General features: G+C 36.9%; 1 protein-coding gene across 11 annotated transcripts; it reads left to right on the top strand.

Annotated features, from left to right (window-relative positions):
- The first annotated feature begins 514 nt into the window (after positions 1-514).
- LOC104596147 (E3 ubiquitin-protein ligase At1g12760-like) lies at positions 515-15,251 on the top strand. 11 transcript variants are annotated; one of them, XM_010257186.3, is made up of 7 exons: positions 521-1,448; positions 1,733-1,852; positions 1,956-2,088; positions 4,045-4,107; positions 4,460-4,585; positions 12,830-12,994; positions 14,651-15,251. In XM_010257186.3, the coding sequence occupies exons 1-7, from the start codon at positions 895-897 to the stop codon at positions 14,822-14,824; spliced, it is 1,335 nt and encodes a 444-aa protein (XP_010255488.1). In that variant the 5' UTR covers positions 521-894; the 3' UTR covers positions 14,825-15,251. The 11 variants fall into 11 exon arrangements, with proteins under 11 accessions (XP_010255491.1, XP_010255488.1, XP_088751759.1 ...); XM_088895633.1 differs by having other exon boundaries at positions 12,827-12,994; XM_010257185.3 differs by having other exon boundaries at positions 1,730-1,852.
- The last annotated feature ends 222 nt before the right edge of the window (positions 15,252-15,473 follow it).

Raw genomic sequence — 15,473 nt, 5'->3', positions numbered from 1 at the left:
TATGATATATAGATTTACACATTATCAATCTATTCTACATTGAAAATTGGACTACAAAGCTCAACATGCCCAAGTTTAAGCCTAGCTTAAGACGTTGAGTTAAGCTCAAATTGAAGGGTGCAAGAAAGACTAAAATGAGAAGGGATAATGGAAAAAGTTCAGACCATGACGTGGCATCATTCTACTCTAGTATATATATAGTTGTGTAATTTTATAGCATTTATAATAATATAAGATAAGATGGAACTTGTATATAAAAGTGATGGGCCCAGCCCAGCCCTAAAATTTCTGTTAAGCTCAAATTGAAGGGTGCAAGAAAGACTAAAATGAGAGGGGATAATGGAAAAAGTTTAGACGATGACGTGACATCATTCTACTTTAGTATATATATAGTTGTGTAATTTTATAGCATTTATAATAATATAAGATAAGATGAAACTTGTATATAAAAGTGATGGGCCCAGCCCGGCCCTAAAATTTCTGGGCCTGATGCGGACCCGGGCCGGAATTGATCACCAACAACCGCGTGTACCGTACCAGTATTTTTCCTACGGACTCCGCTTTCTGATTGAAAACGTTTTTTTCTGCACGGAAGCGGCAATTTGGATTTTTTCTCTCATCATCGTCTTCATTCCTAACATCGATTGTTCACCGAAACTCTTCTGTGGATCCCTTAACTAAGGCTACAAGATATCGTTAATTAGCTATCTTATTCACCTGATCTTGGTTCCAGAGAGGGAGGTTTGATCGGATTTTGGAATAAGAATAGTTTTTGTTTACCTGTTTGTTTCTTCGTTCGTTGTCTCGTTTGATGGGTCGACTTGAATCGGGCAGAAGAAACGGCTGGATTGATTAGGGTTAGGGTTTCTGTCGTCCGAAGTGGAAAGTTCGAGGATGGCGACGACGAGGTCCTCGAATTCAAACCCCGGCGAGGCAATTGATTCAACACCGTTGCTTGGGAATGCGGCCGGAATTCGAGATGAAGATCGAAGTCGACGGGCTGGTCGGAGACCGAGTTTACGTGGAGCAGCTAGGTTTCTCCGGAGGGCGAGCAGCCGCCGGATGATGAGGGAGCCATCGATGCTGGTTCGAGAGACTGCGGCGGAGCAATTGGAAGAACGACAGAGCGACTGGGCTTATTCGAGACCTGTTGTTATTCTGGATATCATTTGGAACATGGCTTTTGTGATTGTTGCCGTTTCTGTGCTGATTTTAAGCAGAAATGAGTCCCCGTCGATGCCTTTGCGTTTGTGGATTGTGGGGTATGCCGTGCAATGTATCCTTCACATGGTATGCGTTTGTGTTGAGTATAGGCGCCGACACTCATCGCAGTCATCAGAGGAAGGTGGAAATGGGAGTAATGGGAATTTGAGTTCTAGCTCTCGAGATGATGAAGAGGATGCTGGTGACTATACGACCGAGATCCGGCAGGATGAGGATGGAACCAGGTATTGATCACTGGGAAAATTGTTCACTTTACATCCTTTGATTATAGCAATTTATCTTCCCCCATTAACACGAAGGGTTTGATTGTATTGGTCACAATCACGTAGACGTTTTTGCTTTTTATATCAATGTTCCGAAAAGATTTTTGCTTTACAATATAACTGCTGAAATTTCCGTAAACACTCTTAACTCAATGTAGTCAAGGATCACCACATGGTGTATTTGATTACAGTGTTTTCAATGTAATCAAAACTATTTGCCTCCTAACCTCCCTGCTTTACAGCAGTGTTGCAAAGCATCTGGAATCCGCAAATACAATGTTTTCATTCATATGGTGGATTATTGGGTTCTACTGGGTTTCTGCTGGTGGCCAAGCTCTGACACGTGATTCTCCCGAGCTTTACTGGTTAGTGACAAAAATAGATCTTTTCCGGTACAGTTTAAACTCTTTGAGCTTGGTTTGGCTTTGATGACATTATTGCTGATCCTGCATTTTTCCTTTTTTGCAGGCTCTGTATTATTTTTCTGGCATTTGATGTGTTCTTTGTTGTTTTCTGCGTTGCCTTGGCATGCGTGATTGGTATTGCTGTTTGCTGCTGTCTTCCATGTATTATTGCTGTTCTGTATGCTGTAGCAGATCAGGTATTTCAGCTTGATCTCTGTTATTTATTAGTTTGCGGATCATGTTAATATGCTTTAGCTAACTTCTTATGACCTAGAAATTTGTGTGTGTGTGTTGCAATTTGGTTAGAGTACATAAAGAAAATTGAAGCATAAGATTAAGCAGAAGTTAACTGAAGAAATTAAGTAGCAATTCTTATACATTTTATGTAGCCATCATAGTTGTCAAGGTGACGCCTAGGCGACAAGGCACCCTTGGAGGCTCGCCTCGCCTAATTGCCAAGCAGTTTTCTATAGCGTGTTATAACAAATTTTATATTCTTAATTTTTTGAGGTTATAATTATAAAACAGACATTTTTAAACTAAAGTATTCATTTTGTGTGTTTATATACTAGTTTCTTTTTATTATTTTCTTATTTGTTAGGGTTTAATCAACACAAACATTGGTAAATGCTGTATTAATTGAACCCTCAAAGACTTCAAAACCTGAACCAATAAGTAAGGGAGAACATAAAATGTTGTCCAATCAATACATTTTCTTCTTTTTCTTTACTAATTTTGTGTGTTTATATACTAATTTCTTCTTCTTCTTCTTCTACCTTTTCTTTTCTTCTTTTCCTATAACAGAAATAGGGGTTCAGCCTCTATATTTTTTGAATTTTCTTTCTTTCTTCTTTTTCTTCTCATGAATATTTGCAATATGTTGATTTTCTATACTTTAACATGAAGTTTATACTTTTCTTATGAAAATTATGGATATTTATTAAGGAAATATGATTATGGAACCTAGGGAACTACCCTAGGATACATGTTTTTACTTAAAAAAATCCATCGCCTAGGTTGATTAAAAAAAAAATCCATCGCCTAGGCAACTAGGCACCCCCTTGTCACCTAGCCTCGCCTTGGCACCTTGAAAACTATGGTAGCCATTCTGATATTCTTAAATTGAATATATTCAACAAGAACTTGAAGTGCTTAAGGAAATTTGAGAGCACATTTGTTGATGTTTGATAAAATAAAAACCATTTGGTCTTTGAATTGGGAACTATCAACTAGGCTGAAGACAAAACATTCTAAATTTAATTGGATTTGAGAATTGAGACAACCATCTACTGAGAAAAGAGAGCCTAAACTTCGTATCTTGGAGTTAGTGATGCTCTCGGCTTACTGAATCCAAAGTGTTTTACTTTACTAATCACTAGGAGTCTTAAGTGTTCTATTTCAATGATCTGCAGCATCTATCCATCTTGCATTCCTTTAAATAGGATTTGTTCATGTCTCAAAAGTAGAAATGATCATCATTGGTATTTTTTGAAGTTGTTTTATTTAAATGAATGGCTGATTTAAGACTCTTATTTCTTATTTTAAGTTCTTTTACTCCAATACCTTTTTTTTTGTGGTTAAAGAGCAATTAGAATGACAGTAAGGATTTTCCCTCCTGGAAACATAAGGCTGTGTTTGGTTTGAAAGAAAAAGGTAGGGAAACCTATACAAATCCCTTCCTTTCTCCCCACCTTTTCTTTCAAACCAAACACAGCCTAAGGTAATTTACAGTTTAGGTAAAGGAATGAAGGTCTTGCCTAAGCATTTTTGGTCTGTTTAGGTGAGTCAATATCCAGGTGATTGTTGGACCTGGATATGGCTTGGTCTTGCTTTGGTGTTTGTTCTTGCCTGGCTGTTTCAGTCCTTCAGCTTCTACAAGGGTGGACTCTCAAGGGTTTGAATGTAAGGGGCAAGCTGCTTTGGAGGATTTTTCTAGCTGCTATCCTGTGGGCTCTTTGTAAGGAAAGGAACAGCTGGATTTTTGACAATAATTATATGTATTTTCAGTCAAGAACAAAGTTATAGGTTTTCTATGTTCTTGGTTAAGTGTATAAAAGGCTTTAAATGGTGTCCAGTTTTTATTTTTATTTTTTGCAAGCTAGACCTTTTTTAAACTGATTTCTTAGGTCTTTTTGTATATTTCCAATGTACAGGCACTCATTGTACATGGGCTGATGTATTCGGTTCTCTTTCTTTTGCAATATAATACTAAACTGGTAAGAGCTGAAAGAGGTTTGATTGACAAATATATAAACTAAGAAATTCTAAGAGAGGTATGCTCCGAAGAGGAGCCAAAACTATACCAGGAGAAGCATCATTGCCTTATATAAAAAGACTAAAGCCCCTGTTTGGGAACACTTAAAATAAGTACTTATTTTAGGTGGTGGGACCACACAATAAGTGGAGAATAAGTACTCATTCATGTTTGGCAAAAAAGATCAAAACAGTGCTTATATAAGCACTTAAAAAATAAGCCAGAATTGAGTGGCTTTTTTTAAGTGCTATTCAATAAGTATTTATTTCTTTTTTGGGACAAGACTGTCCCCCAACATTTTCTTCATTTTCCAGGGGCTGCCCCCATCTTCAAAAGAAGATCACTGTTCACTTTCTTCTCATCGAATGGAGACCTTAATCAATGGCGGTGATTGGGCACCCTTCCACAAAACCACCGCCTCATCCTCCATCGCTGCCATTGTAAGTTGTAACTGAGTCTTTCTGAACCAACACCTCTATCTTTCTTTTATTTATTTATTTTTCTCTTTCTTTTCTTCTTCCTCCTCTTTATCTCTCCTTTATTTCTTTCTTTCCTCCTCCCTTTTTCTCTTTCCCTCATCTCTTCCTCACACCACTGCTGCAGTGAACGTGGAAACAGGTTCAATTATGCGATAAGTATTTATTTATTTGCCTTTGTGTTTATCCAATTTATGGTTATGCTAAGTTAGGGCTATAATTGCCATTTCTGCAAATATAAGTACTTATGGGATAAGTAACCCACCAAACACTGCAACACAAATAAGTACTTAAAGTAAGTATAACTGTATAAGTGGTTTGAGAAAAGACATCCCTAAAGAAGCTTGCTGAAATGCTGATTGGAAGAAAAAAAGGAATCAACGGCCTGGGCTACCAAATGAGAGGAGAGGGCAAAATTAAAAAAAAAGACCCCAAACTGTAAAGGCTAAAGGCCAAGTGACTTCCCTTGCATGAAGTTCTCCCACTCCTTTAGAACATGATTTTATATTAAGGGACAGGTTGGAAGAAGAAAAGCACTTGTAAATGAAGATAGCAAAGGTGGGAATTTTGAGATGGATGAGCTACAAGACTGGAAAAGTATAGCATTAGAAACTAGTGGATTTGTGGGAATCGAGTAGTGACTAAGATGGTTTGCCCATTTAACATTTGATCAACGGTTGTATATTGATAAGCGATTTCATTCCAAGTTGAGACTTCTAAAAGAGCTGAGGAAAGGTAAGGTTGTAGTTGTGGTAGCGAGGGAAGACCTAAAGACTCATACTATAGCAGAAGATATGGCCCTTGATATAGTTTCCAAATAGGACTTTTGTAACTGAACGTAAATAATCTGTATGGTATCTTATTCAGTTGAGTAGTAGGCTGGGGTTGTCCAAATCATGCTGTCATTTAAGGCTTGAAGCAGAAGTTTGTCAAGGCAAAAAGGATCCAATATAGGAAGTCATGGTTGTAAGCAGCCATTGGTGCAGCTTCTTGGGCTTGGGAGAAAAAGAAGGCTTTTGTTGTTGTAGAATTTTCTATATTATTTAGGGAAGTCAAGTCTTATTTTCACCTTAACTCTTACCGAGGATCCATTTCCTAGCTATGAACTTATGAATAACTCTGCAATTTTATATTGGATCATTATTCAATGAGGGGCCTGTTGGAAGAGGTTGTTCATTTATCCAGTTGATTGGTGTGAGGTTTAATTCCATTGAATGATGTTGAGAAGTGACCCCCTATGTGATGGGCCCTCATTGAACCAATTTCCTTCTGTTTCCTTCGTCCTCTTTGTTTCCTTTATTTCTGTTCTTTATATATTTCTTCAGCCACAAGTAAGTTTCAATAAGCATTTTTAAAATTTGCATTTGGCAATAATGTTATTCATGAGTACCTTAATACCTTATGTTGGCATGTACTCTTTTTTATGGCTGGTTGGTGTTAATTAGCTAAGGAAGTTATGCAAATTTGCATATTTTGCTTTATTTTTGAGTGCTCATGTATTTTTGTTTTCTAGCTTTTTTTTCTGCTCTGAATTAGTTGAATAGATAAGTGGGCAAGTAATATCTTCTGCATGTGCAATATCTAATACAGATTAAACATGAAAAGATAGTTAAAAAGGTTTGGAGTGAAGAAATCAATTCATGGATGAATAATTTGTTACCTTTATAGACAAGCATAGTAATATCAAACTCCAAGTAGGAGAACCATGCCAGAGATGAAGGAACAGTTCACCTTATTTACAGTAAAGATCTACCTTATTTAATATTGTAAAGGAATCCTAGCATGGGAGCACATATTTTCCTCTTAAGGAATCCTAACCTGACCCAATAGGGTCAGATCAAGTCAGGTTTATCATTTAACCTGACCCATTGACATCTTATTTGGGCATAACCAATAAAAAAAGATACTCTTTTAGACATAATTGTCCCCATAATTCCTGCTGTCCTGCAATGATTGGATTGCTTGGTGAACATAGGTGAATTGTAGATTATTGATGACCTAGAATGATTTTGCAGAAAAAAACAAAAGCTTACAGCTTTGATGCAGATTCTAGAATCATATTTGAAGGTCTGTGTATAGAATGATGCATGGAGTGATTGTTGTGGAAATGGCATGAGTGACACAGGAAAGGAAGGGTGGGAACCAAGGAGGCACATAAGGTGGTCATCAGTAGGTTCCTCTGAAGATCACATTTGTAGTCAACATTCTAAGCAAGTTATCTTTCTGCCCTCTCCCCACCCCCAAAACTGATTTGTCAAAGAGGAGTTCAATCCGAATTGTGATATGACCTTTTCTGGGCACTTCCTTTGTATATTTAATGCAAGAAAATTGAGAGTCTTGGTGTACACATTCATCATGAAGTACAACAACTATAAAAGGTACCTCCTAATGTTTGGGCAGTGTTGTCGATGCACCCAACCTGGGTGCATGGGTGAAGGTAGGTGATTGCATTACCTCACGCAGTCATTTAGGTTGATATTCACATAACACATTATCCATCATATCTACAATAGCTATAAGTAAGATCATAATGTTGTTATAATTTAATTATAACCATTTTTACATATAAGTAGTTATAAGTGAAGATCTTAAATATGTTTATTGGACTTCAACATTATAAGAAGTTACTGATAGCATTCAAGGAAATTTATTGGATTATTAGAAATATGGAGGTAACAGTTCATTGGATTTATAGGATGGCAAATAGCTTGGCTGATGCTTTGGCCAAACAAGGGGTAGAGAACAGTTGTTTTGGGTCCATTTGCAAAACAAAAAAAAGTTATTGTATGGGGCTAGGCTAGATGGGCTAGCCTAACAGAGGGTTCCCTTGTATACTTTTGTGTATTTGTTTATATTCATTTAATTAAAGGCTTTAGTTACTGATAAAAAAATAAATTATGATAGCATGTAAAAAGGTGCCAAAAAACAGTTAACTATCTACTCCCTTTCTGTCTGGCTACTTAATTTCTTTGAGATTTTTCAGTTCTTTATTGAAGTTATCTTGGTCCTGCCCTTCATTGATGAAAGAAGTGATTCAGTCCTGGGCCTCATGCATCATTTGATACTAGAATAACTGTTCTGTCCCTGGTAACTTCACAATCTGTTGAACTATTTGGAAGTAGCATAAGGTGGTAACGTTTGCCAGATCGAAGAGGCTGGTGGTTGAGGTTCACATATGTGTGGACATCAGTAACTTTCTCATGGATTGGGATCTTGTGCTAAATAAGTTAAGACTCTTCAGATGTTTTACTTCTAAAGGTTTTCGTTTATAATTGGCTGACTATATTGGGTGTAGAGGGCAGTATATTGTAAAGCTTCTTAGGCTATTTGTTACCTATACTTTTAACTTCATACATTAACAAATGTTTTGATCACTTACATATATATTAGCATCTGGTAATTTTGTTTTGGGTTGTAGAGGTTTTTCTTTGCTCCTAGGAATTGCACGGTGATAGGAATAACTCCTATGTTACAGAGCTCCTCCTCCCAGAAAGTCACACAAAATGTGAAAAGGAAGAAAAGGAAAATGAAGGCTGTTTGCATTGGAGAACCCTCTGAAAATGCTAGTTAGCTACTTGGAACACATTTACTAGTATAGCCATCCTCACTCCTGAGTCCTGACCCTTCCCCTTGGCAAACTCCTTTCCTAGTTCATTGGCTAACCTAGGCAGTGTAAGGCATATGATGGTTTTGAGTCTTTTGACTTTTTTTGGTTGCCCCTAGGATCCTAGAGGTGATCGCCTTGTTAAGAGAAATGGTTTGGATTGTTCTTTCTGCATATGAAATGATCTTCACCATCACTTGACTTTCTTTTCATTCTCAATAATTTTCTGCAACTTAAGAATTGGAACTGTGGCGCCATGGATGCTTAACTAAGCACTCATATTTATGTTTTACTGTCTGATCTATCAGATATAAAAGAATATTCTGTGCTCTTGTTTTTTAGTGTCCAATCCTTTTGAACGATGGCGTTTTTATATCTCATATTTAGTAATATAACTTCTTTATTGCTGTTTTTGATCAATGTTACCGATGCAGTGAAGGGATGACTAATCATTTTGGCTTCTCAATGTGATGACTAGTTGGTGCCTATGCCCCAACTAGTTGATAAAAAAGTATAAATTTTAAAACATTGATGCAATCCCATAAGTAAGTTAATTATACAAGAAAATAATGATATTCAACATATGGTTTAAAGTATGTTTTGCAAACAAAAAGTGTTGCTCAATGGGGAACCACAATCTTTGTTTTCCCAAAAAAGTGCAACCTTGACTATTTGGTGTGCCCTTTGTTGTGGCAACTCTGTACAAACATATTACTGTTTGGATGAAAACTTAGAAGAGCTCTTTGTCTTGTATTTTCTTGTATTTTGTCTTTTCTGTTTATATACTATCATCCAATCATATATGTTCCATCACAAATATTTAAAGCAACAGCATGAATTAACAAAATGCATCCATATTATTTCAAATAATAAGGGATACAAATTACAAATAAACAAATAAAGCTTTAAAATGACTGATTAGATTGACTAGTCATTATCGACTAGTTGACCTAGTAGATGCTTGGTCTTCCTAGGCAACCATTTCATGGAGTACCACCAACTAGCTAGTGAAGCAGTCAGTTGATGACTGATTGATGCTCTGATAACAGTATAGGTATTACTTTGGGCACCTATCTATTTTGTTTCCTGATTTTATGTTAGCCAAGGGTCATTAATGGGACTTTTTTGGTAAATCATACAATAGGATTGAAGAAGGTGAAGCTATTGATCATCTTCTTTTCATCTCATTATCCATTCTTGGAGGGGGTTGAAGTGAGCACTAACAATTCTAATTGAGTTCTCTGGTTTCACAATTAAAGTTGTGTTTTTTTTTTTTTATCAATAACAAGATGCTTTATTAGATAATAAAAATTGTGAAACTTTAAACACAAGAAAGGGGAGGTAAAATATCTTAACTCCCCTACAACAGAGAACAAATTAAAGTTGTGTTCTTTTCTAATATCTCGCTTTAGGTAAATGGCGATTAAAGACATATTGTCTTTGAATTTTAGCCATCGAGGGGGGAAAAAATTCTTGGATTTGTGTTTTTTCAAAACAAAGTGAAGATATTGCATGATGATTGTAAGAAGACCATGCCATCAAGAATATGGGAATAAATTCTTGGATTTGTGTTTTTTCAAAACAAAGTGAAGATATTGCATGATGATTGTAAGAATTACTTTTGAAGTACCTTTTCCCCTTCTTGTTCTCTGTCTCTCAATACAAAAAAGAAAAGGTTATCTCAAATTTCTTTTCTTTGGAAAACCCCTTGGCACTAAACTGGGATTTCTGTTTCCGTAGAGGTTTAAGGGATGAGATCAAGTGTCTTACTAGGCTGCTGAGTCTATTTGCTAAAGTTTGTTTGGATCCCTCTGAACCAGATAAACGAGTTTGGTTACCTCAGCCTAAAGGGTCCTTTTCATGTGCTTCTTTCTTTAAGTCTCTGTCAGTCTCTCTCTCAACAGTCTTTTCTTGTCAAGGAAGTTTGGTCCAGGCCTATTTCCCCTAAAGTTATGGCTTTTTTCTGGGAAATGTTCTATGGGAAAATAAACAACTTGGACAATTTACAAAAGAGAAGACTGCTCCTCCGTCTCTCCCCTCACTGGTGCATTCTTTGTAGATCCCATGGGAAGACTGCTATCATTTACTAATCTCCTATTCCTTCACCGCAGAGTTGTGGGATTGGCTCTTTGTGTTGTTTGGGTGCAGGTGGAGCAGGCCAGCTGAAGTAAGCTTGCTTTTTGATCCTTTTACTTTTGCCTGGCACCAAAGAAGAGGGAGATTAATGTGGAGGTGTGCAAGAGTAATGTTGATTTGGACTGTTTGGGAAGAGAGGAATGCTAGAGTGTTTCAAGAGGAGAGAAATCTACAAGAACTAAAGGAATGCATTTTGAACAGGGCTGTCCAATGGTTGAAATCCTCGGAGCTGTGCCATGATTTCTCCTTTAATGACTTTTGAAGAAATTGGGCTGCAGTGGCAAGTAGCTTTTCCCAAAATGCTAGAAGTGTAAGTTGGGCACTTCCTCCTGTAGGTGTCTGGAAACTGAATTTTGATGGAAGTAGTCCAAGGCAATCCAGGTCCTTCTGGACTGGGAGGGGTAACAAGGGACGAGTTTGACAATGTAGTACTTCTTTACTTGGGTCCCCTAGGATTTGGGGATTCCACTAGGGCAGAACTGTTAGCTGCAATTCAAGGTGTGCAATTTGCTATTCAGTTAGGCATGATTAGAGCTGTTAATTGAAGGAGATTCCATGGTGGTAGTGGGTTGGTTACAGAATTCAGTCTGCAGTGTGGTGTTAAAAGAATGAAACCAAGAGATTCAAGTGTTTAATAAGGGGACTAATTGTAAGAGTACACTGGGTTGGGAGATCAGCCAATGCTATCGCTGATTGCCTAGCCAAGCAAGGGGCAGCCAGGGATCATTTGTATTGGGCACAGTTGTAGAATGTTATTGCCTTGGAGAGTAGGCAGCTCACACCTCTGTAAGAATTCTTGTATTAGTTTTTGCTCTTTAAATTAATATAATGAATTACTTGTTCAAAATAAATGATTGTAAGAATTCAGTGGCAAAGGAGGTCGGGGTTTTTTTGGATTCTATGTTTTGAGCTCATTTGTAAGCTGAATTTACCTGAGGCTGCATCTTGCGCCTCCTTTTGGGATGCCTGTCTATACACTTTCTGTTTAATTCTTAATAAAATTTTACCTATAAAATGAAAAAAACAAAGCATGTTTTCATTTCCAAAAGGTTGATGTGGCTGGGACAAGAAATACATAAAATCCTGTCATAGACTACTCCTACAGGTTATGATTTATTGATCCTAAGGATTTAGACCTATTTACCATTTACTTTAGCTCATATTTAATTGGGCTTGTACCCAAAATAAATAATAAAAATAAAAGGTGAATTAATATCATTGGACCAGAATCTGTCAAGTATTTTCTGCTTTATGGAACATAATATTAAGTCCATCAAGAATTGATTTTCGAAACTAGAAATTGAAGAACTTATTTTTCGGTTGTACTTTTGGAAAAAAGAGTCACACGGCAAAGAAGACATTAGCATTGTAGCTGTTGGCCTAGTTTCCTGGAAATCACAAGGAAAACAGTTCACGTTGATGAATACACCCATAATGGGAGGAGAAATGACTGGCTTGTAGCAGCTTAGACATGGTATGAGAGAAATAAGATCCTTAGCTGGCACATCGGGAGCAGCTTTTGCATGGATTCCAAGATTAGCCAACACAATAGCTGATTCCTTAGCATGTGAAGGAACCAATAGGCATGCACTGGTCTAGGGGTGGGAGAATACCTCTTGAGAATTCTTTTTATTGGTAATAGCAGAATTTTATTGATACAAGAAAAGGGATTTGTTTACATACAAAGAGAAGATGTTCCTATCATCTCTCAGTATTCAGTTCCCGTTGTGCCTCTCCAGCATTTTTAACCACATTTTGTGTTAGCGATCCCCTAAAATAAAAGGATTCTACTCACTTCCTGCCTGGCCAATGTGTCTGCCATGCTATTTGCAGTTTAAGGGGAACACCCCTCGAGTTAGAAAAAGAAAATTTGTATTGGGAAACATTTCTTTAAGGCTGTGTTTGGTTGCAGTGCAATTTTATTTGCACTAGTACAAATGCAAGGGAGTGCAAATGTAAAAAAATGCAATTTTTTGTTTAATTTTGTTTTGGGTTTTACTTTATTCTGCTTCATATCTTAATTTACTTTATTTGCACTGTAATCAAACAAAATAAGCTGAAATTTGAAACAAAAAAATGTCAGAATTTACACTCAAATCATTTGCACTGTCATGGTTTTGCATCAGTGCAAATTTATTTGCATTGCAACCAAACACAGCCTAATTGTTTGAGGCAGCATTTATCTTACTCTAGTCTACATATATAACTGTATATATTATCTTTTAACACATTTTATTTAATAAACATCAAGTTATTGTGTATATGTTTAGTTAATAAAACTCAAGTTACTGATAAAAAAATTGATAATGAGCAACATATCACTAGTCTTCAATACAGAAAGCTTCTGTGTGCATTAGCTGTTTCTTCTTGTGAAGATGGCATATTGGGCAACACTAGATCTGTGATTGAAATTCTTTCAGTCCATCTCTCAGCCTTTCTGAATGCTGTGCATAACCTTATGAAAGCAGGAAGGTGCATCCAAAGAGGATATTGATCAGCTACCAAAGTACAAATTCCGGAGGATTAGCGATTTTGAGAAAATTAGTGGTGAGATACAAGGCCCTTTTGGAGGAATAATGACCGAGTGTGACACTGAAACACCTATTGAACATGTTCTCTCGCTGGAGGATGCTGTAAGTTGCACAATTCTGGTTTTATCATCTTGAATTATACTAGCTTATCAATGCGCTATCTATCTAAATATATTTGTATTTCCACCTGTATGTATTAGTTAATTAGTTCTCAATTCTCATGCACTGAAATTACTCATAATGCTCAGTTTGGAAAGACTGAAAGAGTACAAATGCAAATATGTAGAGTGCAAAACCTTGTATTTAAATGCTGTGTTTGGTTGCAGTGCAAATAAAATTTGCACTGATGCAAAACTATGGCATTGCAAATGTTTTCGGTGTAAATTTTGATATTTTTCAAAATTTACCTTTGGTTGGTTGCAGTACAAATGAAGTAAAATAAGACCTAAATCAAAATAAAGTAAAATCCAAAAACAAAATTAAACAAAATTTTGCAATTTTTTTTCATTTGTACTAGTACAAATGAAATTGTACTGCAACCAAACACAGCCCAGTGCACGAGGCTTATGCCCTTTCATGGATATTCTTTTTCAAGCCTAGAACAACGCAACCTAGATGTTCGAATTGAGACCAAGGTTCTAAATATCGATACAAGGTGCTTTTTTTGTGTTTTATTTATTTTTTCTTCAAAATCAGTTCAGAGGGATTGGTTTAAGTCCTGGCTACTCTCTGAACCATGGCGTGACCCGATACGATACGTAACGATATTTTGAACCTTGATTGAGACTGGCCCAGTTCCTACCACAATTGTTTTATTTTTTTATTTTTTAAATGTCCAGATCGTGTAGCTTGGGTTTAAAGCTGCAACTTGGGCCGGGTTGGCCCGAACCCAACCCGAAAAAATTGGGTTGGGTTGATGTTCGGGTTAGGGTTAGGGTTGAAATTCATGAACCGACTTTACTTTGGGTTGGGTTAGGGTTGACCCCTTAGCCAACCTGACCCAACCCGAACCCGACTCTATAGTATATGTCATATATAAATATATGTTATATGTAATATATAACATACATTGATTTGTTTAGATGCATGATATTTGTATAGCCCCCACCACATGGTATCATGTATTTCTTTTAAGATAATCACTTCACTTAATCCTAATCAGAAAGACTAAAACCTTAATAATATTATTTTTTTTTTAAATTTTATTTTTCATCTCCTCTATGTTGTTTGCCGCCCAAGAAAGATCTATTGTAAGCCATAACTCATAATAAACTATAGTTATTTCTAACACTTGTTTTTTTGAATTGTGTACCAAAAAAAACAAAAAAAAAAAACGTCAACAAACAAATACTAATGAAACATAGAATTAATATATGTAGTGAAAGTTGAGTTAAGATCTAAAATTGAGAAATTTATGAGGTTTTAAGGGATGGGAAGAAGGTTGGGTTGGGCCCAACCCGAGCCCAACCCAACCCGAAATTGACTTACATGTTGGATTGGGCTGGGTTAGGGTTGAAGGAATTTAGTTAGGGTTAGGGTTAGGGTTACGGTTGGGTTGGGTTAGGATTAGGATTAGGGTTGAGGTTTAGAACTTAGGGTTGGGCTAGGGTTGGCCTCAACTCGACCTAACCCGGCCTGACTTGCAGCGCTACCTGGGTTGGGTGGACCAATTTTCTTGGTTTCTTAATGGGGTTTTGCCAGTAAAGGCCTGACTCGCCCCAAGTTGCATTTGTAATTTGATTTTGTGGCATTTTGTAGGAATGTTGTATCTGCCTTTCGACCTACGACGATGGAGCTGAGCTGCGCGAACTTCCATGTGGTCACCATTTTCACTGTGCCTGCATAGACAAATGGTTGTATATCAATGCTACTTGCCCCCTCTGCAAGTACAACATAATAAAAAGTGGCAGTCAAGGTAGGGAAGAAGTGTAAAGGTCAGTCAGGTTAAGGAGTCGCAGTCGCAGAACCTCTTTGTAGATCGTGGTATATGTGCTTTGTACGCTGACTTGTGTTCATGCTGTGGTATAATACTTTGTTCCAGCGCCTGTGTCCTTGTGTTGCACGGTTGAGTGTGTCCGCTGGCACTTGACGGTTCAGTACATACTACATTGGCTATTGATGCAGGTTTTGTCGTTGTAGGATATGTTTTTCTTTTTTCTTTTCAATTTGGTGATCAAGTCCTATAATTTGTTTCTTATACGTCTTGTAAGCTACAAAGGAAACAACCGGTACCGGCTTGAGTTATATGTGGAAGGCTATTTTCATCTCCTTTTATTCATGAAAAGTGATAAAGTTGTTTAGAGGAAACTATACTAATTTAATACATGCGGACTCAAGTTACGTGGTTCAGAACTGAAAAGGGATAGCGGTTGCTACTTTGGTATGGCTGCTGCGTTTGTTTCTCTGTAGATTTGATATGCCCGTGTTTAACACTGAAATATTTCAGCTATTATTCCTGTTTCTTCTACAGGAAAAAAATTTGGTTTCCAAGCTTTCTCATTTGTTTTGATGTAAATGACAAATGGGTCATTTTTCCATTGTTAACTACTTAAGTTATGAACACTTCATCTCATTTAGATGG

This window comes from Nelumbo nucifera, chromosome 1 (genome assembly GCF_055504915.1).
Source record: "Nelumbo nucifera cultivar China Antique chromosome 1, China Antique-T2T, whole genome shotgun sequence".
Taxonomy (NCBI): Eukaryota; Viridiplantae; Streptophyta; class Magnoliopsida; order Proteales; family Nelumbonaceae; genus Nelumbo; species Nelumbo nucifera.
This window is presented reverse-complemented; position numbering and strand designations above follow the sequence as displayed.

Excerpts from the sequence above, each read along its gene's own strand:
- LOC104596147 (XM_088895632.1), top strand. The coding sequence starts at position 895 with ATGGCGACGACGAGGTCCTCGAATTCAAACCCCGGCGAGGCAATTGAT. Across the intron at positions 1,853-1,955 it reads GATTCTCCCGAGCTTTACTG|GCTCTGTATTATTTTTCTGG; the intron begins GTTAGTGACAAA and ends CCTTTTTTGCAG. Across the intron at positions 2,089-4,044 it reads TGTATGCTGTAGCAGATCAG|GCACTCATTGTACATGGGCT; the intron begins GTATTTCAGCTT and ends TCCAATGTACAG.